Source organism: Papaver somniferum, chromosome 7, assembly GCF_003573695.1.
Source record: "Papaver somniferum cultivar HN1 chromosome 7, ASM357369v1, whole genome shotgun sequence".
In the NCBI taxonomy this organism is placed as follows: domain Eukaryota; kingdom Viridiplantae; phylum Streptophyta; class Magnoliopsida; order Ranunculales; family Papaveraceae; genus Papaver; species Papaver somniferum.
In genome coordinates, this window is record NC_039364.1 from 126,703,550 (window position 1) to 126,731,275 (window position 27,726).

At 36.7% G+C, this 27,726-nt stretch overlaps 1 protein-coding gene and 1 pseudogene across 1 annotated transcript; both read right to left on the reverse strand.

Annotated features, from left to right (window-relative positions):
• Positions 1-11,821: 11,821 nt before the first annotated feature.
• LOC113298373 (cytosolic enolase 3-like) lies at positions 11,822-17,257 on the reverse strand. The gene is made up of 12 exons (XM_026547099.1): positions 17,126-17,257; positions 16,860-17,014; positions 16,596-16,770; positions 15,825-15,896; positions 15,619-15,735; positions 14,625-14,705; positions 13,515-13,591; positions 13,332-13,435; positions 13,155-13,253; positions 12,963-13,048; positions 12,420-12,506; positions 11,822-12,019 (listed from the first exon to the last, which is right to left on the reverse strand). Exons 1-12 carry the CDS (start codon positions 17,228-17,230, stop codon positions 11,822-11,824), a joined length of 1,356 nt encoding a protein of 451 aa, XP_026402884.1. The 5' UTR covers positions 17,231-17,257.
• Positions 17,258-18,214: 957 nt separating this feature from the next.
• LOC113295194 lies at positions 18,215-24,840 on the reverse strand (annotated as a pseudogene).
• Between the last annotated feature and the right edge of the window lie 2,886 nt (positions 24,841-27,726).

A 27,726-nucleotide genomic window follows, 5' to 3' on the forward strand; every position in this document is an offset into this window, starting at 1 on the left:
CTGAATAAGCAATTAAATCAAAACCACAAAAGTGATCAATTTAATTGAAAGGTGCTTAACATAAGTAAACTCACGGAGCAACGAGCTACGACTAAGTTAATCATACGGAGATAACCAACTTAACCATTCAAATACTCAACATAAGGAGAACCTTACGGAATATTAGGATACTCAACATAAGGAAAACCTTACGGAATAAATGACTACATAAACCAATAGAACATGATAGTGTAGCCGTTCATATACTCAACACGAGAACTTGTGGAATATATGAAAACTCAACTAGATTAATTACAAGCGAACCTATAATTAATCTAATTGGAATACAAAGAAACCAATAACCAAACTAATCACCGAAGTAATCAATTTAATTATTTTGGGCTCAACACAAGAAAACTTATGGAAACACGATTAAGGTATCAAAGGATTGACACACCTAACCGTACAATACTCAACATAAGTAAGAACAAAAGAAGACTTATGGAGTACAAAACTAAATAACCAAACTAGTCGATTAATTTAGTTTCATATGCTCAACATATAGTATCTCATGGAATAACCAACAAATCCAACATAATCGACTTAGTTGTAAGGTACTCGACATAAGACACATAATGGAGCCTTCACGGTTTTTCATAAGATAGATCGATGAAGACCAAAACGGTGGATATACAAGGATGAATTCTATCTTTGCACCACAAAGTGACATAATAAACTTTATCCTTGCAAAACAAACGTTCACATCCTATTTTCCATCAAATACATTATTGCATAGGCTTAACGTTTGTAATTGTAAAAAGTCGATTCGTCCGAATACCGATTATTAACGACTTTACTTTTGACAACATATGGGACCTTCAAGTTCACGGCCGTGAACAATACATATCCTATAAACAATATTGCAATATATGAAACCAATAAAATATTGCAATAAAAATCATCCTCAAAATATTTTTAGAATTTTAATACCAAAAACCTAAAAAATAACAAAAGAGAATGAAACAAAAAATAGTTATGTGTAGTCACAATTTTTGCTATCATAGCACTAGTTATTCTTCCAACTAATCCAAAAAGAAGACTTTCTAGGCAACTAAACAAGATAGACTCTTAACACAAACCAGACACAATAACATCAATTGGACGATTCTGAAGGTTCATAAGTCTTGTTATTATTGAGCTTCTGAGAGTTGGAAACCTTAGAGGAACTATCCTTTTTGTGAGGCCCTTTAACATGGTTCTTCAAGATATCAAGATAACCGTCAACCTTTTCAATCTTAGCTCTCATAGCATCAAGACACTTAATAGTCCCAACTAGTTGTTGAGAATCAATAATCACTTCAGATGGAATCTTTTCCTCAAAATCTGAGTGGAAAACATGAGGTTGAGAAAGAGATCCTTCAACTTCAACAAGAGTTCCTTTCTCTTTATCAAGCTCAAAATATATACCGTTGTCAACAAAGTCTTTAGGAAAATCCCATGAAGAAGAAGCCATAGAAAAGAAATCTATAGTGAAAGCCACCATACAATAGGAAGGGTATATAAATGGTTTGAGAGAACTAGGGTTTGAAGATAAAGAAGTTAGTCAAAACCCAAACCGTACACAAGCCCTTATGGGTAAAACTGAAAGCCCATAAACGAAACTCGGGGAAGAAATAAAAAGAAGAAGGCAAAAGCAACTATCAAAGAGTTTAAACGCAAAGCCAAAATACCCATGAGTAAGAGACTGATTATCTATCTAAGAACGATAAGAAAATAGCTAGATAATCAAGGTTACTTTCCATAAAATATACCTATTCAATTCTCACACCACTAGGATTTTTGATGGGTGAGAGATCAACCTTGTGATTAATTAACACAAGTATGAGTATTTAGCTCATTAGATGACTATGGCTTTTGTTTGGCCTTCCTTTTCTGGTTATTCCTCAGTCCAGAAACATAGGACATATCAATTTTAACATATCCTTCTGAAAACTTCTTCTGAGGACTAAGTCTAGGACCTCTTGAAACAGGTTCAAGGGGATCAGAATGGATGGGACTCCATTTTCTAGACTTGAATGTACCAGAATTTCTCTTATAAACGCAGGGAATACTTTTTTCCAGAAGTATTAAAATATATTCGATCATGAGAACAACGTGAGTTTCATTTGGATGTTGGAGACGTTGAGGTCCATTTATAATGGCGATAATTTTCCAAGGGTTATTGTGACGGATAACGATCAAGCCTTAATGCATGAAATAGCGTTAGTGTTTCCTGAAGCCCGAAATTTGCAATGTATGTGGCACATTCAATGTAACATAAAACACAATTGCCATCTCCATTTCCAAGCTAAAAAACCAAGGAAAGGTACCAAGATGTCGAAGGAAGAGGACGAGCGCATTAGTAAATTAACCGTGGAACAAAGAGAGGAAGAGAAGAGGTTATTTGATGAAAAATGGAAGGAGGATGGAATGTTTAGTGTGCATAAATTTCCTACGGAACATGAAAAGGAAAGATTGCTTCTAAGGGTGTTAAATGTCCTTTTTTGTATCGTTATGTAATACATATGGTGTTAAATGTCCTTTTTTGTATCGTTATGTAATCAGTGACCCCTTTTTGGAAAACTCGGAAACGATCATGAACTTGTTGGAGTGATCTTTCATTTGGATTTCCATACTCTAGCACAAATTGGCTATATACCCTCTCCCAAAAGACTTCGGGTGTTAACCTTCCTGCTATGACATCTTCACGTCTTCTTTCATGATACCATGTTTTCACAATGACCAAATCTTCAGCTGTGTCAAACGTTGCCATGCTTGTAAGTCGAAATATAGAATGAATTCACAAGAGTAGACGATGGAAAATCTATATGTAGAATACACGATGCTATATATATGTTGGTTAGTGCATAAATAATAAGAGTTTGCCCTCCTTATATAGATGAGAGTCCCAACGTCTCTTTTTTTTTGTTTTGAAAATATGGCCGTTGATGCGTACCTTTGCAGAACTGTACTGAAATTACGTACAATTATTCCATACAGTCGGTAGGAAATTGTTGAACCAAATCTACCGATTATGAATAATCAGAAGCTAATGATAGTTTCTCACTACTGATTATAGGTTGTTTTGTCAACAGAGTTCTCAGTTTCATTCGAGTAGTATAATCGGAGGTTTATCAATATGTATTACCAACTGATTGTATGTTGTTTTCGAGGCACGACTAGTTTCTTTTGAACGAAATAGCCGTTGGAGTATAATCGGTGGTTAGATAATTAATTAAAACTTCCGATTTTCATAAATATTTTGAAATTCATAACAATATCACCTAGACATCATCATAATTTTACATTGAACTTCCACAATTCTATTACAAAGTACTGTGATTACCGCCTTGGACGTGTTGGACGAGTCCTAAACGTATTGAATCTTTTCATCGCCCTAAGGATTCTAAAATGAGCTTCATAACGGAAGTTTGATCTTTTCCATCTCCTCCATTCGCCGAGAGATCGTTCTATAATCTCATCATTGGTTTCACCCCTCAATCGATATTCATTCACAAGATAAGTTAAATGGAAGAATTCTTCGACGTGTCCGTTTATTGAACCAATTCGGCAGAAAAGATCAGTGGAGTGGCGGTTGTTTGGGTTCCGGGTGTCGGCGCATAATTTTTCATGAATTCTCCCCAAATAACTCATACTCATTATGCCTCCTTGCCTACGTTCTTCTCCTCGTCTCGGATAGAATTGAACATAGCGCCTACATAAAGATAAATCTTCTTCAATCGTGAACTCTGTAGGATTCATGAATGGTTGGGTCATTATGTTGAAGATGATGTTGGAGAGAGTTTAAAGGTATTTGTGTTCCATAGAGGGTAAAAGGATACAATCCTTATATAGAGTTTAGAGTTCCAACAACTCTATTTTGTTTGGGCAACTGTATAATCGGTAGCCTAATAAGGTGTTGTAACTTCCGATTATACATTTGCCCCAAATTTTGTTTTTGCAGAAATCTCATTTTTTTTGAATTTGAGAACTATAATAATCGGTAGTTAATACGGCTTCCGATTATACAGTTGCCCCAAATTTGGTTTTTGGAAAAATCTCAATTTTTCGAATTTGGGAACTAGCATAATCGGTTGTTATTAGCCTTCCGATTATATAGGAGCTCCAAATTTCACCATTGCAAAATTCTAAATATTTCTTATTTACATACTTAAACAATCGGTAGTCTCTTGAGGATCTTTTTAATTTCGATGATTGGATCTTCATATTTATATTTGATGATGCCTCTTGCTGACTTCGGCGATTAATGGTATAAGGCAGTAGTGTCTTCCGGGCATGGCAGGGTTATGATCCGATGGTGGGTGTGAATTTTTGGTGGCAGTTAAAATTCGTCAGTAGTCGCTGTCGGCAACTGTGCTGGGTATTTATTAGATGAAAATTTTGGGTTGTCGATGCCGTAAGTGATGAACGCGGATGAATACTGTCATGGAGGGAGGTAGTAGACCCGATGTTGCACCTTGGAGTGGAGGTGACGATGACCATGCTATCAGCTTGGTGGTACTGTCATGAGTTGAGATCGTTGTGGCTATCATACTCGTGTAATCATTTTGGGTGAATCTTAATCACTCATCACTAATAAATGATAATAAATTTGCGTTGGTTTCTGTAGGTGGTCGGTTGTTCGCACAACAACAAGGTCATGCTAACGTTCCATCAATAAAAGTCTTCAACAACATCTCCCATATGTCAGAGACTACTCCAGCTATAATGCCTTCAGCTTGTAATGTTAAGGCCTCACAAGGTTAAGCAAAGTTAAACTTCTGTATGTTGAAATCCTGGATGCAGAGATCCCTAGTCATTGTCGCTCCTTATTTGTTTCTCTAGTTGTACATCGATTCCAAGCAATGGGTTCAGGTGGTGGAGTTGAGGATGGTAACCCACAACAACACTTGCGTACGGCCGGTTCGTCAACCCCAAAAGTTGCACTCCACCTTAGATACTTCTTTTCCTTTCGACTGACGTTGGGGTGATGGTTTGATGATATTTTGTGATCGGGAGCTTGTGTTTGTTGATGCTTTTATGTACATGCTTAGCTCGTCACTTTCCCGGGTCTTGTATGACGATGTGTCTACTTTGTTGTTGTACATGTGACTCGTCCAGTTCTTCATCTTTCTGTAACAGCAAGTAAATGAAGTTAGTAATCACGTAATTGAATTGACTCGAAAGGCAATTCACGATAAGAAAACACGATTGTTGGAATATTTTCAACGCCGCTAACCAAAGGGGGGTCCTGGGGGGCATCGCCCCCCAGGCTGTGGTCGACCTGTCGTGGGGGTCCAGGGGAGACCGCCCCTGATGGGGGTTTCAAGGGGGCAACGCCCCCGGAAGAATTTTTTGAACTGAAGGTTTTATTTGACCGATAAAAGCCTGTTCGAAAATTTCGAATCCAAAAGACACCATTGATGTCTGTTGATGAAGGAACCTGACGTTTCGTGAATAGAAACCTGTTGGCGAATAAAAAACCTATTCCCAACAGGTGCAAAACCCTTTATAAATAGCTTCTCCCAGTTTCGTTTAACATATAAGAAAAATCAATCTGTTTTCTCTGTTTCAAAAAGCATCATCAGAAATCAGAAATCTCTTTGTGTGTTCTTGATTGAATCAAGGGGTACAAACCTTGAATTCAGTTTTCGTTGCAGGGCTTTCATTGTATCCTGAAGGCAATATTTCGCATACCTGTTGTAATCGCCAATTGTTATTGGGAGGGTAGAAATATTTGTCTAAAAGAAATTTATACAAGCCTTGAAAGTTTTGGAGTGCGTCAATTTCTTCTCTGTGTCATTCATCCTTTGTGAAACCCATTTTTTTTTTCCAACAGTTTTTAGACAAATAATTTCTGGCAATGGAGGGTGAATCTTCGAATTCGAATGCTACTGCTTAATCTCTGCAAGTGATGAACCAAACCTTTACTCGATTGGAACGTTTTGATGGTGAAGGTTTTACCCGTTGGCAAGAGACTGTGAAGTTTTTCCTGATCACCATCAAGTTGTGGTACATACTTGAAGATGGATTGGAGGAAATTCCTGCTGCAACTGACAATGACACTGAGGAATTGAAGGCTAGACGAAAGCAGCGTCAGGAAGATGATTTCATGTGTCGTGGTCATATTTTGAATGCTCTGGACAAACATGTGTACAATGCACATCGGAGTATTGGGACTGCAAATGGATTGTGGACTGCGCTTGACAACAAATACAAGATTTCTGAAGCAAGCAACAAGAAATTGCTGATTTGCAATTTCATGGATTTTAAGATGGTTGACAGTAAGTCAATCATTGCCCAGGTCAGTGAACTTTTACTCATAGTTAATCATCTTAAGGATGTTGGAATTGATCTTGTTTCTGCGTTTGTTGTTGGGGTTATTATTTCTCGTCTCCCCCCTTCTTGGAATGGTTATAAGAAGAAACTTAAGCATGCTGAGACTGACTATGATTTAGAGGCCTTACAACGTCATCTTCGCATAGAAGAGGACTCTCGTAAGCGAGAACTTAAGGATAGTCCACATTCTGAAAACCATTCTAAGGTGAATAGCGTAGAAGAATCTAAAACACCGAATTCCTTGAAACCTAAGAATGATACTCAGTTTAAGAAGCATCCCAACAAGAAGAGTAAGAAGAAGGGCGCTGGCGGCCCTTGCTACTTCTGTGACAAACCCGGCCATTTTGCTCGTGACTGTCGTCTCAAAAAGAAACAACAGCAGAACCAGAAAAAGGAGGCAAATATGGTCGATGACAAACTTGTGATCGTGGTGCAAGCCGCCAATGCTGTTGCTGAAACTGGGGGTGGATGGTGGTACGACAATGGTGCAACCATCCATATCTGTAAGGATAGAAATCTTTACAAGACATACGAACCGGTTAGTGGATAAGGAAACGATGTTGTCTCCGCAAACGGTCAACGCAGCAAAGTTATTGGGAAAGGCACTGTTGAACTCTCGTTTACTTCGGGAAAGACTGTGACTCTTACTAATGTTTTACATGTCCCTGACATCGTGAAGAACCTTGTTTCCGGCGACCTTGTTATGAAGGCTGGATTCAAGACGACCTATGAGTCTAATAAGTTTGTGTTGTCCAAAAATGGTGTGTTTGTTGGACAAGGATATGCTTGTAATGGGATGATTAAGCTTAATTTAATAAATAATGGTTCTGCTTATATTGTTGACTCTGTTAATTTATGGCATGGTAGATTAGGGCATGTGAATTATGGTTCTCTTAGAAACATGAATCGATTAGGCTTGATTTCTGATTGCAATTTTGATCATGCTTCTAAATGTGAAATATGTGTGCAAGCAAAGATAACTAGAATTTCCCATAAGTCTGTAGTATGAAATTCTTCCTTACTTGAATTAGTACATAGTGATGTGGGTGATTTGCATGGTTCTGCCACTCGTGGTGGAAATAAGTATTATGTCACTTTTATAGAAGATAGTACTAGATATGCTTATACATATTTAATGAAATCTAAGGATGAAGTCTTTGATAAATTTAGGATTTATAAAGCAGAAGTAGAGACACAATTAGAGCACAAAATTAAGATTTTACGTTCTGATCGTGGTGGTGAATACTTTCCTACTGAATTTAATTCCTTTTGTCAAGAGCATGGTTTAGTTCATCAACGTACTGCACCTTACACACCTCAACAAAATGGTATGGCTGAAAGGAAAAATAGAACTTTGATTGATATGGTTAATTGCATGCTTATAAGTTCTGGTTTGCCTAATTCTTTGTGGGGTGAAGCTATGTTGTCTGCATGTTATATTTTGAATAGAATTCCTTTGAAAAAGAAGAGTGTTTCTCCTTATGAGTTGTGGTTTAAGAGGAAACCAAACTTGAGAAGACTTAAAGTCTGGGGTTGTTTAGCATATGTTCGAAAGCCTGATCCCAAAAGACCAAAGTTGGGAAACAGGGCTTATAAATGTGCTTTTGTGGGATACTCACTTAATAGTATCACCTACAGATTTATAAACCTTGACACTTTTGAGATTATAGAATCTGTAGATGTGGAATTCTTTGAGAACTTAAATAGGAACAGTTCTCAAATGCAACCCATGGAGAATCCATTGTTACCTGATCTAGAACCTATGGAGATTGATAACAATGATGAAAATCCCTCTCCTACTCATGACAATGATATTTCAGTGCCTACTGAAGATATCGAACCTAGAAGGAGTAAGAGAGGAAGGATTGAGAAAAAGCCTGATCCAAACTTTATTTATTACCTTGTAGAGGCAAATAAGAATAGAATTCTTAGTGTTAACCAGTATGTTATGCATACTGATGATGAATCTAAAACACCGAATTCCTTGAAACCTAAGAATGATACTCAGTTTAAGAAGCATCCCAACAAGAAGAGTAAGAAGAAGGGCGCTGTCGGCCCTTGCTACTTCTGTGACAAACCCGGCCATTTTGCTCGTGACTGTCGTCTCAAAAAGAAACAACAGCAGAACCAGAAAAAGGAGGCAAATATGGTCGATGACAAACTTGTGATCGTGGTGCAAGCCGCCAATGCTGTTGCTGAAACTGGGGGTGGATGGTGGTACGACAATGGTGCAACCATCCATATCTGTAAGGATAGAAATCTTTACAAGACATACGAACCGGTTAGTGGAGAAGGAAACGATGTTGTCTCCGCAAACGGTCAACGCAGCAAAGTTATTGGGAAAGGCACTGTTGAACTCTCGTTTACTTCGGGAAAGACTGTGACTCTTACTAATGTTTTACATGTCCCTGACATCGTGAAGAACCTTGTTTCCGGCGACCTTGTAATGAAGGCTGGATTCAAGACGACCTATGAGTCTAATAAGTTTGTGTTGTCCAAAAATGGTGTGTTTGTTGGACAAGGATATGCTTGTAATGGGATGATTAAGCTTAATTTAATAAATAATGGTTCTGCTTATATTGTTGACTCGGTTAATTTATGGCATGGTAGATTAGGGCATGTGAATTATGGTTCTCTTAGAAACATGAATCGATTAGGCTTGATTTCTGATTGCAATTTTGATCATGCTTCTAAATGTGAAATATGTGTGCAAGCAAAGATAACTAGAATTTCCCATAAGTCTGTAGTACGAAATTCTTCCTTACTTGAATTAGTACATAGTGATGTGGGTGATTTGCATGGTTCTGCCACTCGTGGTGGAAATAAGTATTATGTCACTTTTATAGAAGATAGTACTAGATATGCTTATACATATTTAATGAAATCTAAGGATGAAGTCTTTGATAAATTTAGGATTTATAAAGCAGAAGTAGAGACACAATTAGAGCACAAAATTAAGATTTTACGTTCTGATCGTGGTGGTGAATACTTTCCTACTGAATTTAATTCCTTTTGTCAAGAGCATGGTTTAGTTCATCAACGTACTGCACCTTACACACCTCAACAAAATAGTATGGCTGAAAGGAAAAATAGAACTTTGATTGATATGGTTAATTGCATGCTTATAAGTTCTGGTTTGCCTAATTCTTTGTGGGGTGAAGCTATGTTGTCTGCATGTTATATTTTGAATAGAATTCCTTTGAAAAAGAAGAGTGTTTCTCCTTATGAGTTGTGGTTCAACGCCGCTAACCAAAGGGGGGTCCTGGGGGGCATCGCCCCCCAGGCTGTGGTCGACCTGTCGTGGGGGTCCAGGGGAGACCGCCCCTGGTGGGGGTTTCAAGGGGGCAACGCCCCCGGAAGAATTTTTTGAACTGAAGGTTTTATTTGGCCGATAAAAGCCTGTTCGAAAATTTCGAATCCAAAAGACACCATTGATGTCTGTTGATGAAGGAACCTGACGTTTCGTGAATAGAAACCTGTTGGCGAATAAAAAACCTATTCCCAACAGGTGCAAAACCCTTTATAAATAGCTTCTCCCAGTTTCGTTTAACATATAAGAAAAATCAATCTGTTTTCTCTGTTTCAAAAAGCATCATCAGAAATCAGAAATCTCTTTGTGTGTTCTTGATTGAATCAAGGGGTACAAACCTTGAATTCAGTTTTCGTTGCAGGGCTTTCATTGTATCCTGAAGGCAATATTTCGCATACCTGTTGTAATCGCCAATTGTTATTGGGAGGGTAGAAATATTTGTCTAAAAGAAATTTATACAAGCCTTGAAAGTTTTGGAGTGCAACAATTTCTTCTCTGTGTCATTCATCCTTTGTGAAACCCATTTTTTTTTTCCAACAACGATGAGATATAAAATAAAAAGTAAGCCGGGTGAGATGTTGAGGTATCCAAGTTCATGCTATGGTTGTCCTGTTAATTGTCTGCTCGAGATTGCGGCTCCGTTTGAACTGTTGTCGCTACTCCGATGCAGCTTCGCTCATCATCTTTTCTCTTTGTTGCAGCAGAGAAGCAACACATCTTGCGTTCCTTAATGGTTCGGGGGAGCTCTGGTGGTTGAACATTGAAAACTTTTCTCTGTGGGATTCTACAAGCAGTTTATGTGCAGCGATCAACTTCCCGTTGTTCCATCTCTTCTCAATCGAATCCAAATCGAACAACCAATTTTCCCTTGGATTAAACATAAGCCAAGCCTCCGGGGTTCACTGTGATGATGAGCAAGGGGGGAGAAATGGGTACGCTGATGCTTTTTAGGTTGGAAATATTTTGTGATATCCAAGCCGAGGCTGCTGTTGAGGTTGAAGACTTGGTAGATGTTGGTAGCATTTTCCGAGGTAAGGTAGGAGTGGCTAGATATTTTCCGGGTAGGGTAGAAGACGATATTGGTACCGAAGATTAGTCCCAGTGAAGTCGCCAAATACACCCAAATATTATTATAAGGTAATGGAGACTAATCCCAATACACAATACCATTCTCTCTGGAGAACTCTTTCTCTCTTCTAGGATATTCTACTAGCTCTACCCTCTTTCTTCTTGGAAAACCTCCTTTTATAGGAAGAGTTGGTTTAGTGTTGACCTCAAGTGGACAACCTCCTTACAATATGAGCTTTACTATACAACAACCTCTCTTTTACTATGGGCACACCCATGTTGTCAAATTCCCATGTTTACAGTCTCCTAGTGCCTCATATTTCCATCTTTTAAGTTCACATTTGGCTCAAAGTCTGAGAAAAGTACCTTCAGCTTCAGGTGATTGAACTATAGTGTTAAAGAAAACAATAATTCCAAATTGACAGCCGGAAATTCCTTGGCTATATCCAAGGGTAGAAGGTTAAAAGCTCGGGGTATATAATTTCATTGCTTTCACGTGAGACTAATCCCACTTTCCCAAAAAGGGTTCACAACTTTAACAAAATACAGGAAGTAGGAACAATATTGAAAAGGCAAATGGTAAAGTTATACTTCTGGTTGTCTGTTATTTGGGACTTCTATTATACTTCCATGCATCTGATACATCTGTTGGTTGTTTTCCTTACTAAACGAGATTACGATCATCCTAGGGAAAGGAGGGTATAGCATCCCCGCCTACTAACAAAAAGGCCCCTCCAAGAGAAAACACAAGTTTATCAACAATACCAATTGAACAGAATATGCATCACAAGAAGTTGTTCTCTTGATCCCCCAGCGGGTGACGATCAATAAGAATAAAGAAAAGATGACGTGATCAGATCACTAGACTCTCCAATTTTCGCCAGCGTAAACTGCTTGATCACCCAGCTCTTCTTCTATCTGAAGCAACTGGAAAAATAATAATAGGAAGGTCAGGAATTCAATTATGATCCTTCAAAAACAAGTTTCTTTTGTGTTCGTTTTGAATCAGAAAAAATAGATGTAAACGAGAAGGATCTGCTGACAACTGAGAAGGGATGCAAGTATATCAGAAGAAAGAAAGTGAACCTAGTTATATTTTGGAAGCCGTTCACCCCGGATAGGTGCACCTGCTTTAATCTGACCAGTGGACAGGCCAACAGCTAAATCATCTACGAAGGAATCTTCAGTCTCCCCACATCTATGGGAAGTTACTACTCCCCAGTTGGCATCCTTAGATAGCTTCACAGCTTCAATGGCTTCAGTAACAGTTCCAATCTGATTCACCTGTTTCCCCCCACACTAAAATTGTAAGAATATATGGTACTAGTAGCGCTGATGCCAGTACAATCCAGTTTTACAAGACACTGAAAATACAACTTCCAATGCCATGTTCCTCAAGTTAACATGGCCATTGCTAAAAGTAACATGCACTGATCATTATGCAAGAAAAATGACTGTTCCTATTTTCTTTCTTTTTTTCCCCACATAGGATACGTTTTCTACCATCTACGGTTAGAAGCATTTACTCGTAGGGATTATCAGACAGAGAACAAGCAACTAGAGGAATTTCAGAAGCCTAAACACTAAAAAATAAAAAAGAAGGTTGACGGACTTGGGTACACTACAGATGGACTTATTTACAACCAAATTTGGAAAAGAGAAGGAAGAGAATCAGTAAGAATACCTTCAAAACGAGTGCATTGCAAGTGAATTCATCTATTGCTTTCTCAGTATGTTTCGGGTTTGACATCAACAAGTCATCTCCAGCAACCTGGAAAAATAATTCTGTAAAGTTGTCTTTGCTTTTACTTTGCATGATACAGTTCTATGAAAGGAAATCATGAAAGATGATGATGTCATCGACCAAACTTGGCCAGAATATGGCAAAAAGGCAAGACAGACCACAATCTGTATCTGTTAGCGGTAGACCAACTACATATACTATATGACAATGTTCTCAATGAAATTTCAATTAGAGATTATCATTGATAAACATCAGTAAGTGACTGGTCAAATAAAGATATTTACACCAAATATTAGTACCACAGGGGTGATTATACTAAGGGAAGAGTTAGACCTAATAAATGGATTCCTCTGTAGATATTATATAAGTACTGTTGGTGATTCCCTAGATGAGATATCAAATGGTGCTTTCCTGCAAGGAACAAACATGTTATGTAGAAATCTTTTACTGTAACTTATGATCTCCAATAGAAAGATAACAGACTTGGCCGATCCCAAGGCTTGTAAATAACTTTGTATGTTCCCAGTCATCCTTGTCAAACGGATCCTCAATAGACACAATTGGGTAAACTGGCAAAAACAAACAAATAAAAGAACAATGAACAATTTTAGGATGATAGAACTCTATAAAAATAACAGAGTAAACCAAACTTCAGCAGAACCAAGAAAGCACTACCTTTGCAGAGTTCTGTATATAGCTCGGCCATATCTTCTGTTGTCTTGAAATTCTGCCCCGATTTATTGGGAGATTTGTAGTCTAAATCATACTTTGTACCTAAGAATTAACACATCTTTTTTCTTCAGTTAAAAACTAACATATAGTCAAATGCTTTGGAAAAGAATTAATCCCCACCTATGCAAAAATCAGCAGCCGCAACATCCATGGCTATCTTAATTCGCTCACTATAACCTGCTATGTTAATTGCCTGCTTGACGAGATCCAAGCCTTCAGTGAAACTGGCAGAACAAAAATCGCAGCAACTAAATCATCACCATAAATTATCTTCCACGCGCAGCAAGTTTTAACACATCTTACCTTGAGATATTTGGAGCAAATCCACCATCTTCACCGACATTGCATCCATTTCTTCCGTACTTTTCGATGATAATATCCTGCGCTGATTGAGATTGGATTAGAATTATCTAACAAGCAGGACGCATGAGTTGAAGAAATAAAAAACATAGGACACATTCAGCGGAAAAACAAATAGTTCGTGACAATGTGCTCCACTGAACTGAAAATAAGTGCCTTCATCAGGATGGTACTTCAGTACCTGCGTTATGCAATATGGCACTTAATAACCCCCAACCTTTCGTGACAATGTGCTGTACTGAACCGAAAATAAGTACCCTCATCAGGATGGTACCTGCACTATGCAATATGGCACCTAATAACCCCCAACCTTTCATGCACTATGTTGCCTATCATGAAGAGGTTTCTAAGAGAGAGACCCCGTTGAATTACTAATCACAAACGACTATTAAACTTCATTTATAAGGGAAAGTTGTAAGTCATCCACACACACTGCATGGAGAATTCATGACAAGTAGGGGACAGGACAAGAAGGTTATTCCTGGGATTCAGATTCTTGAAACTAGGTGAAGATCCATCCAACAATTACTTGATTCAACTGATAACAATAACTGAAGGATTCAATGAAGTATTCGGTGAAGTAGCACCAAAAGGTCATCCTGTAGCTTAAAAAAGAAGGGAAGATGTTTGAAAATTACTTACGAACAATAACTTAAATGTTATGGAGCATTAACTTTATTTGGTATAAAATATAACAACATTACACTTTGGTGATATGGGAATCAGAGATGTGATACTTCTTAGTTCATCGGAAAGATGTGACCTTTACCAACTTGAATAGATCTAACCACACACAAAAAAAAAGGCTACAACTCATATGAGCAAATCTTAGTATTACAGGCAATTTAACAAAACACAGATAATATAAATAAACAGGCGGCTATATGCCCAGCTATTTCCGAGTTCACCATACAAACATCCCGACTAATGCAAGACCTAGAAAAGTTATTTGTATCATCAAATATACATGCCAACATACATTAGCTATCAAAACTCTCAAGCAACGGAATACATAATATAAATAACAAAGACACCATATTTTAGAGAAATTACCTTTAGATGATGATATGTCTCGGAGCCCATTTGCACTGCCTCTTCAAATGAGTTTGCACCAACAGGAAGAATCATGATTTCCTGATTTTATTTCAATTGTCAATTAAAATCGAACGAAATTCAGGGAAAACTAGAATCTGGGAGTAACTATGTATGTGATGTTATAACTGAAATAGTAAACCATAAAATTCAGGGGTTATGTTTAGCCACTAAATAATTCATTTGCTAATGCATGCCCTAGAGGTAAGAGGTAACTCCATTTTTATAACAATATAAGAGCTCATTGTTACATTATTATTCGAGATCCAAAGATTCCGAACTTTATAACAATATAAGAGCTCACTGTTACATTCTTATTCGAGATCCAAACGGCCCTATTTTTATGTATATCTCTCATAAGCAAATGAAAGCTTGTCGTGTTACTTGAGACTTAAAAGTGATACCATGACAATGCAAATTAAGAGGTACAAGCAAGAAGGATGTGAACTTAAAATATTATAAGAGCTATCAACCAGTCTAACCCTATATTATATCTACACAATCATCTATCAAAAGGGTGTTGAGAAGTAAACCGAGCAACTAGGCATACTACATCTATCACCAACCTCGAAAAGGATTTTCTCTCTCACGAGATGAGAGGTAATGGAATTAGATATACTGAAGATAAAAATTTGATTCGATTAAAGTTTAGTGAACTTTAAATATCATTGTTTCAAATGTATATTCATGAACCGAGAACTTATGCGGAGTCGCACTGATACAATTTGATGCAATTGAGTGGTGGGTGTAAGTCTGAAGGATGCACCTTAGTAGCTATTGCATTATGCAAACCGGAATTTCTCATCTCATAGCTAGCCTAGATGCTCTAAATCGTCTCACTAGAATTTCTGATGGCCCCAATTTTCACATCAAATTCAACGTATTTATGATATATTTTGAGAAGATATTAACAGATAAACAAAGGCTTTGTAACCTGAATCTATATAGAGCATACTTGGATGGACAAATTATTTCCCGCGTGTTTTCCACCACTAATAACTGTGAAGGCATGGACATGAAGAACGAGGCTGATTTTACCAGAGAGATCTGTTATGTGCTTGTAAAGTGGGACCTGCGATGGACCATATGAAAGCTCTTACAATAAGCATTTTATTCTCAAAACTGAGTAGAAATGAGATAATGTTATGGTAGCACTCATGCCTCCTTCTCGGCGGCACCAGCTTTACAAGCAGCAATTGAAACGGCTAGTATAGCATTTGCGCCAAGTTCACCCTGCAAGAAAAATAATAAAAGCAAGGTTCGGTGCTTAACCATTCACAGTGATACAAGGTTGTTGTCAACGTGGTGTAAGGTAAAACCTACGACATTATATCATTTACACTTACTTAGATCATTCTTAATTCATTCTATCAAATCAATGTTTTCAATCTTTTGAATCTCTAAGCCTTTCACCCGACAAGACTATGTTACTCCTTATTTCACAAAACTCTTCTTTAAAGCATGAAAAGGCTGCTGATGTAATCAATTTCCTAGTTGCGACTAGCTGGAGTTTACATATGGCACAAGTATTTCCTGAAGAGATCTTAATAAAATTGAAGACAATCCTCACCAAAACCATACATATGGCACAGGAATTTCCTGAAGAAATCTCAATATATTGGAGACAATCCTCACCAAAATCATCCTTTCATTTGTATACTAGGTTTATTTCCGTTTTAAATAGGCTTGTTTAGAAGGTGGCCTCTTGGCTAGCTTCTATTAGGCCTAGGACCTGTATAGTTTTTGCTTTTTTAATATATTTTATTGACCGAGTAAAAAAAACATTTGTATCCTAGAGCTGCTAAGTGTGTGCAAGAAGCTATTGTCGACAATCTCCACCACTATATTTCTTGTTAAGTATAGTTTCCCACAACTTAAATATCAAAATCTTTTGATGTACAAGATACCCGAGTACAAAGTAAACTCTCATACCTTATTTTCAGTCTTGTCCAAGTCTATCATAGCCTGGTCAATTTGGGAATGCTGTGTTGGATCCTTTCCAACTAGAGCTTCAGAGACCTTCTCGTTGATATTTTTAACAGCTCTGCTAACACCTTTTCCAAGATATTTCCCATTGTCACCATCACGTAACTCAAAAGCCTCATACCTGAGATTAACATATGTAGATAAGAATCTTCACAAATATCTAAAAACAAATGTACTTTCTATTTACTAGAGAACATTGCCAAAATCTACATTCCAGAAGAAGTTCCGCTCGGAGCTGCAGCTCTAAACATCCCTTTATTCGTGTAAAGGTCGACTTCTACAGTGGGAACCCCTTTGCTATCGAGGATTTGCCTAGCTTTAATCTTCGTGATCACACAACGGACTGCTTTCCTCTTATGATTCGACTAAACAGAATTTTTAAAAATTATCAAAAAGACATCAAGTCAAAAAAAATAAAAAAATATCAGATAAATTATGATGAAGATTAGTTAATAGTTAGGGCTAAAATGACTTACGATGAACAATACAGGGTCTGGAGCCTTAGCTCTAACAGCAGCATTTACAACATCTTCAATTTTACGAGAAAGCAAATGCTTATCCAGATATTCCTGAACTGACATTTTTGAGCCTAGCTCCTTTAGATCAAAATCAAGAAGTACTGAAACAAAAGATTTCCCCAAAAGTTATATGCCGTAGTTCGAAAAATATTGAAACTCGGAGGAGATGGAGAAAGAGAATTAGCAGAGAAATTTATTTCTCTTAGGCTATGTACAAATTGAATCCTTAAAAGAAGTTCCTTTATTCTGTTCCATCTTGTCTGACAGATCCATGGTAATCTATGAGAAATCAGTAGAAAGCTTACAACAGGTATATTATTATATGTTTGTTAAGAATACATGAGATAGGTATTTATAGAAGACACATAACCTGGACAGACTGCATTACAATGACAATAGTCAACTGTCTGACTAGACTATCCTAATACACCCCTCTCAAACGTTACAGGTAGAGGCTGAAACAATTTGAAGAGAAAAGAACAATAAAGATACCCAAACTGAAAATAATAATCACTCCCTTAAACAACAATCAAGAGAGTAAAATCAAAACAACAATGAATACTTCAGCAACAAGCCCAGCAGTAGTATGAAATAACATCAGAAGTAGCGGAGCAGCTGCAGTAAGGAAAGTTATAAATTTTGTAGAAGAAGCAACTACAACAGTAATTGTACCAGGACAGTAGTGATGAATGTAACACAATTCGATGAAGTAACAACAGCACTAGTTGATAAAATTGAAGCACCATTGAAAAACTGAACTTATCACTATTTCCAAAGACTGAACTTGTTGAACAAATAGCTGAGGAAGAACTACTGGAAACATATTTTCCACTTATTACCCACAACTTCCCCTAATCCTTCTTTTCTGGCTTTACCCGCCCTTGAGGCTTCCTCAAATTTCCACTTCTGCTACCCAACCTCTTTTCAGCACTAATGAGTCGCTTCCATTCGCTCTGCAGTTGTTTTTTCGTCCGACCTACCTGGAACCCCCCCCCCCCCCCCCCCCCCCCCCCCCCCCCCCCCCCACATCGCCAAAATCTTTTGCCACTATATCTTTCCATCCTTCACAAAGTTTTTAGCACGCGTCTTCAACAATTTAATCTCATACGATTTCCATTCAAGGTAGATTCTTGTAGTTGGAGTTACTCCTGAATCTATTTCTTCCTCAGGTTGAGAAGCAAGGTCAATCGTGTTATCTTCAGTTTTCTCAGCCCTGTTTACTTGTTCATTAACCTGTCTGCAAGGTTTCAAAAGAGTTTCATACTATGTTAGAGTAGCTAAGGGATATCGCGAAAGAGCTTCAATAATCTGCGAAGGAAATAAGTTTGAAAGAGAAAAAAAACAAGAACCTCTGCAAATTTTCTTTTTCTTGAAGCCAGGAATCTAGATTCTTCTGCAGTGTTACAGCTTCTCTCTGGCTTTGAGTAGCCTGGAAAATCAAGAAAATTCAGCAATATGTTATTGAAATTGATTTGAAACCAGCTAAACAAGCCAAAAGTAGTAGTTGAAAATCACCTGGATACGAAGTTCTTCATTCTCCTTCGCCAGGGTACTTGCCATTTCATAAGCTTTAGCTTCTCGATCACTTGCAACTGATATTGCGTCAACCATGGTTTTAAGCTCCATCTGATTTTTTCTAGCTTCTTCCCCCATATTACTAGCTCTTCTTTTTTCAGTCTCTAGGACTCCTACTAAATCATCAATCTGTCTGCAAGGTAGATTCACAAATTTACACATTCAATATCTTCGCATCTAGAAGTTGTAAATGGTAGAGTTATTTATGGATATTTAGCACCAAGGAGGACTGGGCTGTGTGACCTGTGTCCCAAACCTAGATTAAAAACTATTTACAAGAAAGCAAAACTAAATTACCCAATTTCTATAATTCTAAATCACAGCTTTAGGTTCACCACATAAACCACAAAATACCATCCCCCACGACCACATTCTCATCATACAATAGAGCTATTACCGCTGATGTTACTACTACAGAAACGAACTTGAAACAAACATATGAACCGTATAATCTGCAAAGGAAATAAGTTTGAAAGAGAAAAAAAACAAGACCCTTGCAAATTTTCTTTTTCTTTAAGGAAGGAATCTAGATTCTTCTACGGTGTTACAGCTCCTCTATGGTTTTGAGTAGCCTGCAAAGTCAAGAAAATTCAACAATATGTTATTGAAATTGATTTGAAACCAGCTAAACAAGACAAAAGTAGTTCAAAATCACCTGGATACGAAGTTCTTCATTCTCTTTCGCCAGGATACTTGCCGTTTCAGAAGCTTTAGCTTCTCGTTCACTTGCAGCTGAAACTGCGTCAACCATGGTTTTAAGCTCCATCTGATTATTTCTTGCTTCTTCCTCCATATTACTAGCTCTTCTGTTTTTAGTCGGTTTCAAAACAGTTCATACTATGTTAAATCACAGCTTTAGGTTCACCACATAACCACAAAATACCATCCCCCATGACCACATTCTCATCATACAATAGAGTTATTCCCACTCATGTTAATACTACAGAAACGAACATGAAACAAACATATGAACCGTATAATCTGCAAAGGAAATAAGTTTGAAAGAGAAAAATAAAACAAGAACCTCTGCATATTTTCTTTTTCTTCAAGGCATGAATCTAGTTTCTTCTGAAGTGTTTCAACTTTGCTCTGCAAAATCAAGAAAATTCAGCAATATGTTATTGAAATTGATTTAAAGTATAAACAAACTTGAAACCAGCTAAACAAGCCAAAAGTAGTTGAAAATCACCTGAATACGAAGGAATTCATTCTCCGCACTCATAGAAGAACCGCAGGATGATGTGGGATCCTAGTAGTTAACATAAATAAGAAAAACATTAGACAAGAAAAGGATCCTAGAAACTTTGTGATTGTATCCCCTAAAAGAGGAAACTGACATATTGTGGAGATGCTCAAGTAAATCAACTAATCAAGCTCTCTTATTTAACCGCATCTATACTATAAGCATGCTTGGAATCAAGCTGGCTTTCATACCTGACTAGAAGTCAGCAAACTATCCTCAAAGCTGGCCAGACTAGAATTTCCTTTCTGAACAAAGAAACAAATTCAGAATTTCAGTTAACTAAATAAAATCGTTTAATCCAAAATGCTTTAAAACATCAAAATAAGCATGTTGTCCACCTGATCCATCAAAGATTCAGATTCATGCATAAGCTTCCAATCTAATGCTTCTAGCAACTGCAATTTATACATGATATAAGCACAAAGAGTGGAATAAATAAAAATGAAGGGTATACAAACTAATGACAAAAATAAATTCTGACCCACCGAATACCTTACTGCGTAGTATCATGATTTCTTCACTCATCATCTCGCGCTCTCCCTCCTTAGAAAAAACCCGTAATCTGGAATATCAAATGTTCAACACCGAGATAAGAAGATCTGTCACAGATTCTACCAATGATTTCAATTAAATTGAGAAGAATGCTCAAGTGCAAACGACTTCTAATAGACTTGTATAAAAGTGCATGTGTGTTATCTAACAAACGTCTCCTCGAAATATCTTTTTCCATTCTAACCTAACAGAGCTTTCTTTTCTTTTTGCAATCGATAAAATACAATTGTAGGATGATTATACTAGACTAACTGGCATAGTTTTTAGTGCACGGAGTAACAATTTGAAGTGTTAAAATAAATAAACTAAGATTGAATGGAAGCAAGAAACACATGCCTTCGGATTTCTTCTTTCAAATGTAGATTTTCCATCTCAAATCTGGTCGTTTCAAGGTTACTATCCACCCGGTGACAGAGAACCTCTATCTCTCTCAGGTTTTCCTCCTTTTCCAGTAAGAAATGCACCTCAGCTGACATCTTCCCAGATGCAACTGCCTCCAACCTTTTGATTCCGGCCTCACGAGACTGAAGAAGCATTTCCAGATTATGTATCTTGTCTTCACTTCGTTTGACCTGTTCAAAGTAGATGGATCCTAAATCTTTCAGCAACAATTTCCTTAAAAAAGAAAAGAACAAGCTAGATTTTATCATGCAAGATATGAAGTCATCTCTCTCACCAATTGCATTGCTGCCTGATTTTCAACAGCCAGTGACTGCATTGCTATTTTTTTCTCCTTTTCCCTCCTGAAGGCCCCAACCAGAGCAGCTTCAAACTCCTTATTATGTAACATATTAACCATATATTAATATTTTAGGGGATAAGGCAGCACCAACAAATTTAAGAGTGGTTAAACCCATACATCGGGCTTCTTTATGTCATACGTTAGTGGACTAAATGATCCCTGCAATCCTTCCCACTTAAAGGAGCCTGGAGACCCGAAAAAGGAGACACTAGGAAAATCAACTTTCTGGTTCTCAATTCCTCCTGTAACCAAACCCCGAAGTTGGTTCACCTCTTTCTGTATGTAAACCAAATCCAGAAATGAGCTACAATATCTTAAGTTAACAATAGGACGTAAGAAAGAACGATAAATTTGGTAAACTAAATAAGTGAAAGGTCACTGTAGAAGTTTTTGATATGATCCAATGTATACATGAAAGATATAATAGCAACAGGAAGGCCATTTAGGATGATCAAATACTAGAGAATGTAATTTTGAAACGTTCATATTAATTAAGCCAGAAATTTTGGTGAACTATTAATCTGACACCCAATAGATATCATAGCAATCCAGTACTTAAATAAGGAAAGCAGATGTAATCAAAACCTTGAGTTGTTGAATATGGATACGCATGGCATGCACATCTCCAGATGCATCTTCATTCACGAATGCCTGCGGAAATGGACAATTATAGCTGTTAAAGCATCGGTATAATGAATCATTTTATCTCTTCAAGGAAACAATTACACATCATGAGGGGGGTAGATGCACAAGCGGAAAAGCGAATCACACATACACTGTTCTTGATAAATTTAGCACGTTGTGCAAATTTCAGAGTGTCCTGAGTCTCCAGTGAGTTACTGCGTAAAGCCGGAGAAGATAAAAAGAATAAACTAAGAACATCTAGGTAAGGTAATTGTAAATACAAAGACACTTGGAGAAATTAACAAAAGAAAAAATAACGGTTTAGATGAATCACTGACCAATTAGCAGGACTTATATTAGTAACCATTGTTGTTTTTGAATTCCCATCAAGTGAGTCCTGGACAAAAGTGGCATTGATATTTACAAACATGTTCACATGTCCTGCCGTAACAATACAACCAAGGCTATTTGTTTCTTTTTCGTGCAACAGTCGAGGATATTGCAAGTATTTTAACTTACTCACACTTTCTGTCGGAACCTCAATCTTATGTCACCAAGAAAATAAGAAATTAAGAATTTCAATGATAGTAGCAAGGGTACACTTGCACAGTATATAATAGTGATAAGATACATCTAGTGGAAACAACATTAGCATTTTTAATGGATTATCTACCTGAAGCAAATATGTGAGCCTCGAATCACGGTAGTTGACGTGAACTGACTTTCCACGGGAGATGCTTACTAGATTCATACTTACTTTACTGCAGGCCACCAAACAAACTCAATTAGAACTTCTTCCAAATGCACATACACGTCTACATAAGGTAAAACCACTTGACATTTGGCAATGGTACAAACCCCAAGGTCGAAAGCGACTTGTTGATATTTGAGGCTTCTTTTAGGCGTTCACCTTGAGCACCTGATCTCTTTTGCCTACAACTTAACCATGCCTTTATGATCAAAAAGATATATAGAGAAACATTTTTAATTTTCCAAATAGATATCCTCTTAACATTGGTTATGGAATATTATACGGGTATTACCTCTTTGAACCAGCCAAATCCACAAGATTAAGTCGTACAAATCGATGGTGAGTAACACCTTGAACCTCCCACTGCATAAAAAAACGAAAACTGTTCATATCATATGATTATAAAATAAACCCCAAAAATATGTAAGCTTTACTTGTTGTTGTTGGTAACATATACCCACCTTACTCTCAATTATACATGTGAAAACACTATGAGAACGACTATTTTTTATCGTTCATCTCTGTGGGAGCTACCTTTATGTTATTTGTTCGATGTAAACATGAGCATAATCATTCTTAATTACTCACTGCTCAGCCAATGCTTAGACCATTAGCAACGGATAATATAATGTATGTTATTTTCAAACACTCATGAAATGCTTAAAACATTATATCAGCAGGATAATCAAGCTGAATGAAGGTACATTAGAAATGCTGAGGTGCAATGCATAAACCAGTAACTAATCTGCAACCCGGCCGGCATATAATCATGTAACAACTGTCTACGGTAGAGAAAAAAGAAGGTTTTTATATACCTGAGCGAGGAGTTGAATAACATTCCGTGCACAAGTAACTTCCATCTTCTTCAGATTCTCCACATAAACACCTTTCTTACAATGTTCTCTAATCTGACAGAAGATAAACCAAATTTTCAATTAAAATAGAAAAAATGAAATTAAATTCGTACAGGAAAGATGATGGAACAAATTTAGAGTCTCGTCATTCCTTAAAAAATTCAGCTGAAAGAGTTAAAAGCATAAGATATTAAAAGAATTCTAAGTAGTGTTCTATTAAAGAGCACAAACAAATACACAAGTATGATGTGGAGAGATATGGTTGATGGAAAAAAGATGCATACAAGCAAGTTATTGTTTATTACATGTAAATTAGTTGTTGATGGGTCTAAAAGATCTAAAATCTCCTCTTTGTATATCTGCAAATATGAGCACTTGCAAGTAAATATCAACTTTTCATATTTGTGGAGCCTCTTCATCCTACGAGACAAAATCCAACACAATTATAAAAACCACTGAAGATAGAAATTGAAACACTTAGCAAAAACATAAAAGGTGGAATAGATTTTTCAATTTCATATGTTACAAGTTTAGAAGAATAACTCATACCTTTTGGATTCTTGTGAACAAGTGCTCAAAAACTCTCGGTGTCATACCTTGGACTCCTCCATCAATGTCTCCCATCATTGTATATGTCTTCCCACTCCCAGTCTGTAAAGAAAATTTTGTTAAACCTTTAGAGTACAATCTATGAAGAGAAGTATGAATGCTCAACAAAACTAATCACCAAACAATTAAGGTTTGATTATTATAAACTCTAACAAGTAGAGAAAATAAACATAGAACCACTTAAACCACTTATTTGTGCAGCAATTTAATAACTCACTTGTCCATATGCAAAGATACAACTGTTGTAACCTCCTAGACAATTCTCAACCATTGGCAATCCAGCCACATTGAACAGATTTTCCTGTTATAATATAATAATATTGAGATCCATACACTATGACAGTAAAACACAGTAATCATCAATAATAGGACAAAGCCTACCTGGGTGACATTCTCATATGCAACAAGATCAAATGTATAACGAGACTCTGGGTGCCCTGTCCAAGTAATTGTATGAGTATTATCCTGCCTAACACATTTGTTTAGGCCTTCGATTGATATTTCAGAATTACTAAGAGGACGTATTCGAATGACAACCTGCACAAAAATTAGATTGATATTATCCAAAATCTAATTTTAGACACAGGACAAAAACCTAGAAATTGAAAAAAAAAAAGAATCAGAGAATATGATATGTACCTTAACATTGTGATCTTTCCGAATAACTGCTATTCTTTCACTGCTTACTGATGAAGAAGAATTTTCATATCTGAAATTCGACATGTTTTTCGTAACTAGGATTTTACGGGAGAACGAAGAAAGAGAAAGAGAGAGAGTAAGTGGGAAGTGGGAAGTTTGACGATTGAAGAGAGAGATGAGTTGTTGTAATCTCTTTCCTGTTTTAATTACTTGGCTGCGTTTGTTTATTAGGTAGGTATGCACCTCAACATATATATGGACACTAGGGTGTGACCCTAGTTAGCAATTCGTAGAACGGAAAACATACGGAACGACAAACGTACGTGTATTATTCGGATTCCTAATGATCAAATTCGGTCAAAAATCCGGTCAACGGTTCGTGATTCAGCTATAGAACGGAACGGCATCCGTACGTGTATAATTCGTTTTTGAAATATGAGTTCGGCACACAAAATTGGGCGTATACTAAATAATAATTAAACATATTTTTATACGAGTTTGATAGGAAGGTGGTATGATTTCTCAATTTTACGGTGTATATATGTAATACTCACACTGATATGCAAGAATTGAGACGTGGGGCAGTGGTTTGGCATTGGAGCAATAACCAAAGACGCTAAGGTTCGAACCTCTCTGTGAACGTTTTTGGAAAATCGAAATAAAACATGGGAAATGAGCGTTTGGGCTCATAGTTGGGAGTTAGTAGGCGTTTGTATGATGGGCCCAGTAACTAATTGGATAACTCAGGTACGGAGTTGCATTCAGACGGCAGTATTATTCGCAAACGACCAATACCGAATAATTCGCCAATCGGTGCATAAATTATTTTTTCATATTTGGGTCCAACATTGATTTTCCAAGTCAGTTAGCCGATTTTAAATATAAATCGCTTTATTCTCAAAGAAAATAAAAAATTTGGTTCCAACATATGCATCTTACATGAACCTAAATTTTGTACAAAAATCACTATATACAGGGTTTGGATATATTTTAAAAAATTATTAAAAATTAGTTTGAGAATACAATTTTAAAATAATTTAAACCAAAGAACGACTTTTTATGAAACAAATTGTTTTTGTTTTCGTGTCCCCTACTTACTTAATTGGTCTCTCATCAAGGTATTTCTAATTAATTGTTTTTCTTCTAATAGGTTTAAGCTTTTTTCTTTATTATTATTCAAAATAGCTTTAATCTGTCCATTAAGAAGGTAACTGTGAAATTTATTTACAATTTTTGCATAGCATTTTACAGGATTTTGTTTTTGTTAGCGACTGTCAGCCAGTGCTTCACTTTGTGCGGGGGAGTTTTACCTAAGAGATCAGATCTTTAGCCTTGATGTGTCGCGGCTAGTATTAGAGCAGATTTCTATCCTTGGACGTGGAACACATCTTTGTACTACCCTGCTTAATGCTACACATTTTCTTTTAGTTAGTTTTTGGGTAAAAAGGGAATCATGCACATGGGGTTAGTGAAGGGATCCTGTAACCATAATATTACGGTTTAGTGTGTATATTAACAAAGACGCTAAGGTTCGAACCTCTCTGTGAACGTTTTTGGAAAATCGAAATAAAACATGGGAAATGAGCGTTTGGGCTCATAGTTGGGAGTTAGTAGGCGTTTGTATGATGGGCCCAGTAACTAATTGGATAACTCAGGTACGGAGTTGCATTCAGACGGCAGTATTATTCGCAAACGACCAATACCGAATAATTCGCCAATCGGTGCATAAATTATTTTTTCATATTTGGGTCCAACATTGATTTTCCAAGTCAGTTAGCCGATTTTAAATATAAATCGCTTTATTCTCAAAGAAAATAAAAAATTTGGTTCCAACATATGCATCTTACATGAACCTAAATTTTGTACAAAAATCACTATATACAGGGTTTGGATATATTTTAAAAAATTATTAAAAATTAGTTTGAGAATACAATTTTAAAATAATTTAAACCAAAGAACGACTTTTTATGAAACAAATTGTTTTTGTTTTCGTGTCCCCTACTTACTTAATTGGTCTCTCATCAAGGTATTTCTAATTAATTGTTTTTCTTCTAATAGGTTTAAGCTTTTTTCTTTATTATTATTCAAAATAGCTTTAATCTGTCCATTAAGAAGGTAACTGTGAAATTTATTTACAATTTTTGCATAGCATTTTACAGGATTTTGTTTTTGTTAGCGACTGTCAGCCAGTGCTTCACTTTGTGCGGGGGAGTTTTACCTAAGAGATCAGATCTTTAGCCTTGATGTGTCGCGGCTAGTATTAGAGCAGATTTCTATCCTTGGACGTGGAACACATCTTTGTACTACCCTGCTTAATGCTACACATTTTCTTTTAGTTAGTTTTTGGGTAAAAAGGGAATCATGCACATGGGGTTAGTGAAGGGATCCTGTAACCATAATATTACGGTTTAGTGTGTATATTAACAACTTTTTTTCTTACCGGAAAATCTAGCTGGATTACCTGTATGAAAATCAATCAAGGGACCATAGGATATTAAAAAATTTAATCACTAGTTCAATATATATGATCCTACAGAGTCATATTCTCTTGCCAGTAACTAAATTTTGATGGCTTGAGTATTTGACCACGGCTACAATAAGCATTTAACAAAATGATAGCTATTCAAACCTGGATGGAAACTTCAGCTTGTAACCAAGGAGAAGCCCAAAACACTTTTAGAAATAATTTAGTCAATCAAAAATTGGGATTACCACTGATATCAAACTTCTTATAGATCTAAAAAAGCAACACTCAGCGATGAATTAGAAGAATAAGCTGTTTAGCCAACATTTACTACATGATTGCATTAATCTAAAATAAGCAACTCTAATGGGAGTCCTACCCAATAGGTTCATTTATCTCATTGAAACACTAAAGCTTCTCATGAATTCAGAAATGCTTGACATGTCTGAACTGGTTGTCTGTTATGTTACATTGGCGACTTCACTGACCTCTGATCTCAGAGATAG